This window comes from Pipistrellus hanaki, assembly GCF_964339955.1.
Source record: "Pipistrellus hanaki genome assembly, chromosome: 2".
Taxonomy (NCBI): Eukaryota; Metazoa; Chordata; class Mammalia; order Chiroptera; family Vespertilionidae; genus Pipistrellus; species Pipistrellus hanaki.
Window position 1 is genome coordinate 195,000,464 of NC_140504.1, and position 10,348 is coordinate 195,010,811.

Genomic DNA, 10,348 nt, shown 5'->3' on the forward strand with positions numbered 1-10,348 from the left:
TCTCGGCATAAATTTCATCTTAATGTACTGACTGGAAGAGTGGTTAAGGAATGTTCAGAAATTGACTGAATAGATTTTTTTTAAAAACTACTTCTCTTATGTCCACTATTTTTTCTCCTGGGATCATGTCTCATACACTTATTTGAGAGTAAAGATAATTTTATCACACAAAATAATAAATACTTTTAAAAAAACAACAAAAAAACACACAGAATGCCTGTTTACAGAATTCAGGTGGTTCTGCCTGGGTGGGCTCAGGGTGACAAGGCCCTGTGATAGGTCCTGAGCAGTAATGACAGAGCCTGTCACTCTGAGATGCCACTGCTGCCAGCAACGATTTTTCTTGAGACTAGATTATCATGGTATCGTGGGCAGCTTGTGATTCACACAGATAAATCCTGTTTCAGGCCTAAGGCAGGGGTTGGCAAACTTTTTCTTAAAGAGCCAGATCATATTTTTGGCTTTGTTGGCCATACAATCTCTATCACAATTGCTCATGTCTGCTGTTGTAGCATAAAAGCATCTGGAAGCAAAACTTTGAGTATGACAGTGTTCCAATAATACTTTATTTACAAAAACAGGTGGGGGCCTGGATTTGGCCTGACAGCTGTGTTTTGCCAACCTGTGGCCTAGAGCAGTGGTCGGCAAACTCATTAGTCAACAGAGCCAAATATCAACAGTACGATTGAAATTTCTTTTGAGAGCCAAATTTTTTAAACGTAAACTTCTTCTAACACCACTTCTTCAAAATAGACTTGCCTAGGCCGTGGTATTTTGTGGAAAAGCCATACTCGAGGAGCCGAAGAGCCACATGTGGCTCGCAAGCCGCAGTTTGCCGACCACAGGCCTAGAGTATCACATACTTGTTGATTTATTTATCAGAGTTGCTCTCTTGACCCTCTCCTCCCCTCACCCCCGGTCTCTATTTCTGTTTCTCAAAGACACCCATCCAACCTGATGCTGGACCGGCTGAGCGGGAAGATCCTGCACATTGACTTCGGGGACTGCTTTGAGGTGAGCATGTTCCCGGGTGGCCAGTTTTCACCCTCCTCTGACCACTTTGGCAAACTCAAGCTCACCCTGCCTCTCCTGCCAAGGTGCTAGGATGTCAGTCTGAAAAATGAAATCCATGCTCTTTAATACTGGTTTCCTTGGATTCAAACCGCCCTTGGGGTAAGGGCCACTCACTCACTGAGCCTCTTTGAAAGGAGGACCCTCATCCTCCACACAGCCTGCCGGTCCAAGCACACAGCCTGCCGGTCCAAGGCCTGAGCGTGATGCATACTTTTTCTTTTTGTTTCTTCTTTCCCCTCTCATTTTTCTCCTTAGTTGTCTTCTAAATCCCTGTGATAAGTCCCCTCACTAAACTTAAGTTATTTCATTTCTGTGCTTAATTGAAAACCTCCCCTCTCCTCCCACCCCCCCAATTTACCTGGCATTAGCCAAAGAATTTTATCTAACGACTGGACTTGGGTTTTTCCCTTTATTATCCTGCAGGTGGCTATGACCAGAGAGAAATTCCCAGAGAAGATTCCGTTTAGACTGACAAGAATGTTGACCAATGCTATGGAGGTGAGTAGATATTGGTAACAAGCTGCTTTGAATCAGGGGCAGTACAATTACAACCCTCTCTGACAACAGACTTGCTTGTTAGAGCTCACTAGTTCCCCCAAATGCCTGGAGTATGTTTGTAGTCTTTTTCTCGTATTTTCCATTGTGTTAAAAATGATCAATCTATGAAAGCATTACCTGTGTTCTTTATGTCACATGAATCACAATGTTTCATATGAATCACAATTGTGACCTCACTGAAGACATTCCCAGCCTGATACCTGGGTATTGGCCTGTGTCTGCTTCCTCAGTGGGGGTGTTGGACCCTCTCGACTGTCTGACTTTCGGTCCTGAGGCCGTAAGGGGCCAGTGTCAGTGACTTGTGTGGTGAGTGGCTCTGGTCCTTGTACAGGTTACTGGTCTGGATGGCAACTATAGAATCACATGCCACACGGTGATGGAAGTGCTTCGGGAACACAAGGACAGCGTCATGGCTGTGCTGGAAGCCTTTGTCTACGACCCCTTGCTGAACTGGAGGCTGATGGACAGTGAGTATTAGCAAGTGCCCGGGGGCTGGAGTCAGCACCCTCCCAATAGGAGTGTTTGACTCGGTACATTTCACTCGCCTATGGCCCTTCCAGCCCGGACCCTGAGCCAGGTTACTGAGCCATTGCATTACATTTCCCAAAGTAGCTCTGGTGTTCGGAAATGAATTTCAAGTATTTTTATTAACCAGAACATAAAACTCCAGTCACCAATTTGAATATTAACTAAAATATTTTTCAGTATAAATAAAATACCTCTGTGCTTTTTGTTTGGTTAGGTTTCATATAGAGTAACAAACTGGAATTTTGATAGGAAATGCAAACAGTTGTGATTTGAGTCAGCAACATCCCCATCTGCCCTTCATTCCCACCTTTTTAGTTTATTCACAAGAAGAGTTTACTAACAAGAGGAGTCTGATCACTGTGGTTAAGTCATGCTTTTACCTTAAAAGGATCTGGTTTACATTATCTAAATCCAACCTGACGAAATAGAGTCCCTCAGGATTGGACATCCATGCTAACATCCACCCTCGACTCCTGAGTGATACATCTTTGGTTCTGGCTTAGAGGATAAAGCTTTTGGAAATACCGTATTTTTATGATTGTAAGAAAATGTCCCATCAACCAAGTTTCTTTCAAGTCAAAGCCTGAAGCACCTTTTAACCGTCCCTTTACTTCTTCCTCTAGCAAATACCAAAGGCAACAAGCGGTCCCGGACAAGGACAGATTCCTACTCTGCTGGCCAGTCAGTAGGTGGGTGCCCCAGTGGGAGACTGCACGTTCTGTCCCCTTCCATCCAGAGCGTTTCTAGAACAGGGTGAGCTCCGCCACTGCCATTGGGCGGCATGACTTAACGGTGCGAACGGATGCTGAATATGAAGGAAGTCACCCTAAGGGAAGGAAGATTCTATCACTGCCAAAGCCTCACCTCAGAGGCATTTATTTAACTTCAGTAACATGTACAGAAATACCTACTGAGCACCAAGCACCTGGTGTATGTTTTTTATTTAATGCCTCTCAGGATGGAGTGGTACCTAAAACTCAGAAATTTTGATCAAGCTTAATGTAGTTACAGAAATAAAGTCAAAGGTGTGTCTGAATATTAGTATTTATTATGCCTTTAGCAGTGTGTGGATTGGGAAGATGGAGACAGCAGAAGTGAACTCACATTGCTGCCTCAGGAGCCAGGAAACCATGTGAAACATTGTTTCCAAGAGAGTGGACCACAGAAAGGGCCCCGGGAAGGTCATGCCCACAAGGCCCAGAACCCCACAGGGTTTGTGCATGAACAGTCTTCAGAGATCTTACAGGAAAGCGGTTTAACCTTGATTAGCCTTCCTCTTGTCCCCAAACCCCAGCCTATCCCTTCTTTCCTCATAAAATCTAACATCACACAGTTCACATTTTGGGAAATACTATTAGGGGTGTGAAAAAACATAAATATTCTCTTCAGTCATTTATGGAACATTTGCAACTAGTTACTTAGCTAAGCCAAATAATGTTTAAGGATGCAAAAAGAATGTGACATAGAGATTGCTCTAAAGCTCAGAATCACATTATAGAATTGGCGAAAATATATATTAAGTAATAATCCCATTGTGTAATCAAGTACCACATGATCTGGTTTGGAATAGAACGACTGTGGACTTAGCAGAGTAATCAAATCTGAACTGCAGTTGGTAAGGGAGCTCTTGGGTTGGTGGCATTTAAGCTGAGACTTACTGAACGGATGGAATCCAGATGGGTAGAAGAGAAAAGGATGTTCTGGGCAGGAAATTGGAGTCCTGGGTTACATCTCTGCACATGCGTGGACTCTACCCTAGACACATGAGAGCATCCTTAAATACCTAAGTCACACACGGGATCTGAGGTACCTTGTGCAAGCGACTGGTCTCATCCAAAGTATGTGAGATTTATTGAACTCTGAAAGAAAAAGGAAACCAGAGAGTGACAGAGAATATGTATAAGTTCCTCCAAAGAATAATACTTCAGCCCTGGCCGGGTGGCTCAGTTGATTGAAGCATCATCCTGTACACCAAAAGGCTGTTGGTTCAATTCCCAGTCAGGACACATATGGAAGGTTACTGTTCAATCCCCAATCAGGGCCCATATGGAAGGCAACCAATCAATGTATCTCTCTCACATCGATGTTTCTCTCTCCCTTTCTCTCTTAACATATTGAGAATTTAAAAAATCCTCAGTCATATGTGTAACCCATTGAAAACTGCTTTTCTTTTTATAATTGCCAGTTTCTGTCGAACCAAATAAGTCATCAGGTATTTGACTCATACTCCTATTCTCTATGTCAGAACAATTCATTAATGCTATATGCATGAAAAGTCATGCTTTGTAATACATAAAGAATAACATAATGCTTCTTTTCCCCTTAGAGGTAGGTAGGGCCAGGATCAGAAGGAATATAGTGTGTGAAGAATTAGAGCTAATACCGCAGAACAACGGCTTTTTAAATTTCCTGCTAATTGATTGTTTTCCTCTTAGAAATTTTGGATGGTGTGGAACTTGGGGAACCAGCCCACAAGAAAACGGGGACCACAGTGCCAGAATCTATCCATTCTTTCAGTAAGTCCAGCCTCTGAGGACTTGTGCCAATAACTAGCTCATTAAGAAAATAGCAGCTATGTTTTACCACAAAAGGGTCAATGAGATGAAGCAACAAAACCGCCTTTGAGCAAAAAAGGTTCCATGAATTTCTCATTATGTTCTGAGAACAGCAGGAGACACAGAGGAAGAATTGCTCAACACATTTGGGAAAAGCAGGGGCGTTTGTTGAACCTGTTGTGATGATCCAATTCTTACTGTTACTTCTACTTTTGTGTATTCCAGTTGGAGATGGTCTGGTCAAACCAGAGGCCCTAAATAAGAAAGCTATTCAGATTATTAACAGAGTTCGAGATAAGCTCACTGGTGAGTATGTGGACATGTTTACTTACAAGGACATGAACTCCGAGCGACTTTCCTGGAATGGTGGTCACCCCCATTTTCTGGAGGTGGTGGTGCCTAAACCATGCTGTCAACTGGAGTGTCTCTGAAACCATCAATTAAGAACCCTCTCTGATTCTCTTTCTAATAAGTTTACTGCAAGTAATGTGGTTAATCTCAGCTGAACAGAGGTAAGTAAAGTTATGTTGGGTTTAAAGTCAGCCAAATTCAGAAATTTTTTTATCGTGACTGATATTAGAGCAAATCTGACCACCTGATCATGCCGATGTGACCTTTGGTAGCTGTAATCCAGTGGAGACTCTGGAAGGAGAGCAATGCGTGCTTTTGTAGAGGAGACATGTCACAGTGACCAGACAGTGTGACATGGGGCGGGAGTCGGGGAAGCTAAAGACCCAGCTCCCCGCTTCCTGTGTGTCTCTTGGTCTGAAGATGATGAGAATGCCTCTCAGAAGACGGTGAAGCTCCAGTGAGACATGGGTGCCCGGTGATTAACATTAGGCCTGGCACGCAGTAGTAGTCAGGGTATATTATTTACTGAGTACCTGCAAGAGCTGGGTGCTGAGGAAACAGAGTGGCAAAACGGACAGGTTCCCTGCCTCTGCGGGGCGCGGCTCTGAAGGGGAACTGTCCTGTGTTAAGTGGAAGAAAGGGACTTGGGCTCCACTACCATTGACAGAGGAACGCGGTCTAAGTACCTGATTCAGGAAAAGCTTCCCTGAGCAAAACCAGCCCAGGAGGTAAAATCTGAGAGGAGTCAATTAGGGTAGATTGTTCTGGTGGGAGGGAGTGTGGCAAGAAAAGAGGCCCAGAGAGAGAGAGAGGGAGAGAGAGAGAGAGAGAGAAAAGGAAGGCAGGCCCAAAGCAAAAGTGGGCTAGTCTGACTGCCCCAGAGAAAGGAAGCTGGGAGGAGCCCAGTGCAAAATGCTTTGATCTGAGTAGCCCAGGATCAGATCTTACAGGAGCCTACATTTTTATAGTATATCCTAAGGGCAGTGGGAAAGCACTGAAGGTTTTTAAGAGGGTGGGAGGGGAGAGAAGGGCCTGGGTGGGTGAAATACTATGCCTGCTCTGGCTGTGTGTGTGTGTGTGTGTGTGTGTGTGTGTGTGTGTATGGAGAACAGATTAGAGGGGAGAGAGAAGCGCCCTACCCATCCCAGCTAGACAGTTGATTAGACTAGGGTGGTGGCAGTGGGGATGAATTCAAAAGATCATTATTAGGAGATGGAATCAAAAGGATTGATGATGCGGCCCTAACCGGTTTGGCTCAGTGGATGGCGCATCAGCCTGCGGACTGAAGGGTCCCAGGTTCGATTCCGGTCAAGGGCATGTATCTTGATTATGGGCACATCCCCTGTGAGGGGTGTGCAGGAGGCAGCTGATCGATGTCTCTCTCGTGGATATTTCTAACTCTCCCTCTCCCTTCCTCTCTGTAAAAAATCAATAAAAAAAAAAAAAAAATATATATATATATATATATATATATATATATATATATATATATATATATTTTTTTTTTTTTTTTTTTTTTTTTTTTTTTTTAAGTATTGATGATGCGGAGGGCTCAAAGGTGGCTCCAAGTCATCGGTGACCTTCTGAGAGCTGGGATGAGCCTGGCAGAGAGACTGAAGCAATTGAAGAGAACATGAAGTGAGAGAGAGAAGCAAAGAAAGCAGACAAGTTCAAAACTGGAGCAGTTTGGCTGTGCAGGGATGAGAGGACAGTAATTCAGGAGATGAGGGCGAGAAGCCAGAGGAGAGGTCTGGACATTTGGGGAGAATAGAGGACTTGAATAATCATGGACACAGAAAGGCATGTTGCCAAAGAAGCAGCATGAGCTGGCCAGGCAGTGTCACGTGCCTGTTTGAGGTTTGAGGTTATGAGTTTATAATGGAAGCAACTGTCCTGGGGGAGGAAAGGCTCAAGTCACGTGGAGGTGAATTTAAAATCCAGCTCTCGTACAGCCTTTGTACACCTGTATGAAGATAAACTGATTCGGGCTGCCTGGAGATTTAAGCCCAACAGGAGTTGAAAACCAGGGACAGATTAAATGTTCTCGTTTCTCTTGTCCTAGGTCGGGACTTCTCTCATGATGATACTTTGGATGTCCCAACACAAGTGGAGCTGCTCATCAAACAAGCCACATCCCACGAAAACCTCTGCCAGTGCTACATTGGCTGGTGAGTAGGCGTCTCTAAGTACATGCGCAGTCGCACATGTGACTTGCAGGATACCCATGAAGTGTAATCATTGTTTCATGTCTCTTTAACAGTTGTATTCACTGTGTGTGCTATTGCTCTAAAAAGAAGAAAATTTTTTTTAAAAGGATATATATTTGAAAGGCAAACACCAAAATAAGTTAAAAGTACATTTAACATGGTTTAGAAAAGAGGCCTCCTTATTTTCATGGGGTGGAGGGATCTTTTTGGACTTTTGCTGTCAGTTCTGAGATACAGGAAGGGCAAAGAAAAAAGAAACCAGAGAGTGACAGAGAAGATGAAAAGACACATCTATGATCTGGGATTGTAACGTCAAGGACCACTTGGGTCTGCTCTGATGGATTGCCTGAGGCACGCTTGAAGGGAGAGATGAGAGAGGGCGATAGGGAAGTGTCCTGGGAGCTCAGGCGGCTCAGCATTGGCTGGGAAAGATGAGCGCATCCTACACAATTAGTGTGGGAGATCTCAGGCACTGTCCCAGGGGTCGTCAGACCTTGGTCTTTCCTTTGTCAGTTATCTGTGAAAAGCTTTGAAGAGCCCAAATTATTAAAATATTCCTTTTCTTTCTGTCTTCTTAGGTGTCCTTTCTGGTAATTGGAGGCCCAGACGTGCCCACAGCATTTCCTCTTGAGCCTTTTGTACTTTGGTATATGCTTCCACTAAGCTGACACAGTGGTCAGAAGTTCAGCTTTGTTAAATATTTCAAAATGTAAATGAAAAAAAACAAAAAACTACTGTATATTAAGAGTTGGTTTAACCAACTTTCTAGCTGCTGTTGAAGAATATATTGTTGAAACACAGGCTTGATTTGGTTCCTAGGACAGTGATCCTACAGAAATCAAGCCATTGATTTGGGGGAACAGAAGATCATAACTTAAGAATTACGGGTTTTGACTTCACTCACAACTCATCGTAAGCGTTTGCTGATAGCAGAGTGGCCTACTCTTTCCTGTCAGCATGCACACGGCAAACTCAGCGCAGTCCAGAACCTTCGGATCAAGGAGGACGCGTCCTAGGATTCTGGACTGGAAGGAAGTGGGAGGAGCCCACTTCCTCACTCACCCATCCCATTACCTCACTGGTCCAGCAACAGCATTTGCAAGGTGGACCAAAATGGGTGGGAAAGGTCTGTCTTCTGCCTCACCTGTGATGCTGCGATGTAACCCTTCAGTCCAAGACCCAGACCACTAGGATGGGGGTTTCTTCAGAATGCTGGCGGCCTCGGCTGAGCACAAGCACAGAGGGGACACCGTGCAGAGGAGTGGCCCACACGGTTCTGGGTGTGTCTAGTGAGGTCTGATGCTCTGTGTTTAGAGCAGGGGCTTGGAAAACAAGTGATGTCATGGAGGTGCTGAGCACAGAGGGGAGGCCTCACCTCCAACATGTTGGAAATGATGAGCAAAAGAAACATTTAAGTGCACAAAGTATAAAGTGTACCATGTCTAGACTCCATGTTGTATCAGAATAATTTTTGTGCCATTAAATGACATCAGAGTTTTAAAAACGTGTATGAATAACTAGTTTTTCCTTTTTTTTTTTTTTTTTTTTGCTTTTTCCCTTTTTGCTGTTGTTATTGTTGTTTTTGCTTTTTCCTTTGTTTTTTTGTATGAATGGCTTTTTATTTATAATTATTCATAAAGAAAGCAATTATTCCTCCAACATTCATTAAGCTGTTAGTACTAGGAACTATGAAAGACTCCAGATCTACGTGACCTGGCCCCTTTCCTCAGGCTGTTTACCAGGCCGGAGTGGACCATAACCACCATGCTAAGTGGTGAGGAGCCACGTAGAGGGTGTGAGCTACAGGTGGGCTCTGAATTCACTGATTGCACTGGGCGGTGAGCCATGAAGGGCATGGAAAGGGTGCATTTGCCAAGGGTCTTAAAGGATGAGCATGAACTGTCAGAGGAAGCAACTGGGGACATTCTCAGCAGAAAACGGGTGCAGAAATAGCAAATTTTTGTTGTTGTTAATCCTCACCAGGGGATATTTTTCCATTGGTTTTTAAAGAAAGTGGAAGATGAGGGGGTGAAAGAGAGAAACATCGATGTGAGAGAGACACATCGATTGGCTGCCTCTGCATCCTGACCAGCGCTGGGGGTTGAGCCTGTAACAGAGGTGTGGCCTTTGACTAGAATCAAACCTGGGACACTTCAGTCTGCAGACCAATGCTCTAGCCACTGAGAAAACTGGCTAGGGGCAGAAATGGCAAATAACGAGTTATATTAGATTACATGTATGAGCCATGTTGATACATAAAAGGGCCGTTTCACACAGTTGAACCTCATAGTTCAGCACAGCTGCTTCAGTGGCCAGTGGGGAATGAAATGACTAATAGGAAAAGGAATAATAGGCACTAAAGGGAGGCTAGAAGTACCATGGGCAAGCCTGGCCTGCCTCACAGTTCAACAGCCAGGAGGTGATGCTGTGGACAACGGAACCATGTGAGGCTTTAAACAGAGGTAGAATCTGAGTCTGTTTCCTCTGAAAGCGCAGATAACAGTAGGATCTACCCCATAAGGTTGTTTTGAGGGTGAAGTAGCCCATGTAAAGCCTGCAGTGCAGCTTATCACATGGCATTAGATTGAACCATGTGAAATAAGTGCTCAAAAATATTGCTAAAATGGATCAGACTAGGCCTTTGTTCTGCCAGGGTACACAGTTGGGGGAAGGCAGACAGTGAAAAACAAGTATCCTGTTAATAGGATATCCTGAATACTTACAGCTAACACTTAATGAACACTTAATGAATTGTATTAAGGAGGTCCCAGCCCTGGCCTTGGAAAGCGGATACACCCACAGAGCTTCCAAATCCATCTCCTGAGCTGCCTAGTAGTGCCTCCCTCATAACAAGAGCTCTTCCAGACATTCAGCAAGTGCTCTGAGTTCCCACTGTGCGCCTAAGCAAGTGGCTCCAGCGGTGTAGATGGGGAGGAACATGTGACTGGAGGAGTTGGAGGCATTGCAAGTAGCATATAGATAGATGCCCTTTCCAGTGCTTTGCCTACAGGAGCAAGAGCAATGAGATGGTGACTGGAAAGAGAAGTGGGGCAGAGTGGTGTTTTTTTTTTTGTT

General features: G+C 44.3%; 1 protein-coding gene across 2 annotated transcripts in view; it reads left to right on the forward strand.

The window, feature by feature from the left end:
* Nucleotides 1–8,777, forward strand: part of MTOR (mechanistic target of rapamycin kinase) — a 103,518-nt gene extending 94,741 nt beyond the window's left edge. For both annotated transcript variants that reach the window (XM_084875269.1, XM_084875270.1), the window contains exons 51-58: nucleotides 942–1,014; nucleotides 1,498–1,572; nucleotides 1,964–2,099; nucleotides 2,784–2,849; nucleotides 4,596–4,676; nucleotides 4,941–5,021; nucleotides 7,129–7,234; nucleotides 7,852–8,777. In XM_084875269.1, coding sequence (XP_084731395.1) covers nucleotides 942–1,014; nucleotides 1,498–1,572; nucleotides 1,964–2,099; nucleotides 2,784–2,849; nucleotides 4,596–4,676; nucleotides 4,941–5,021; nucleotides 7,129–7,234; nucleotides 7,852–7,867 — 634 coding nt within the window. In that variant the 3' untranslated portion in view covers nucleotides 7,868–8,777. The remainder of the gene's footprint in view (nucleotides 1–941; nucleotides 1,015–1,497; nucleotides 1,573–1,963; nucleotides 2,100–2,783; nucleotides 2,850–4,595; nucleotides 4,677–4,940; nucleotides 5,022–7,128; nucleotides 7,235–7,851) is intronic.
* The last annotated feature ends 1,571 nt before the right edge of the window (nucleotides 8,778–10,348 follow it).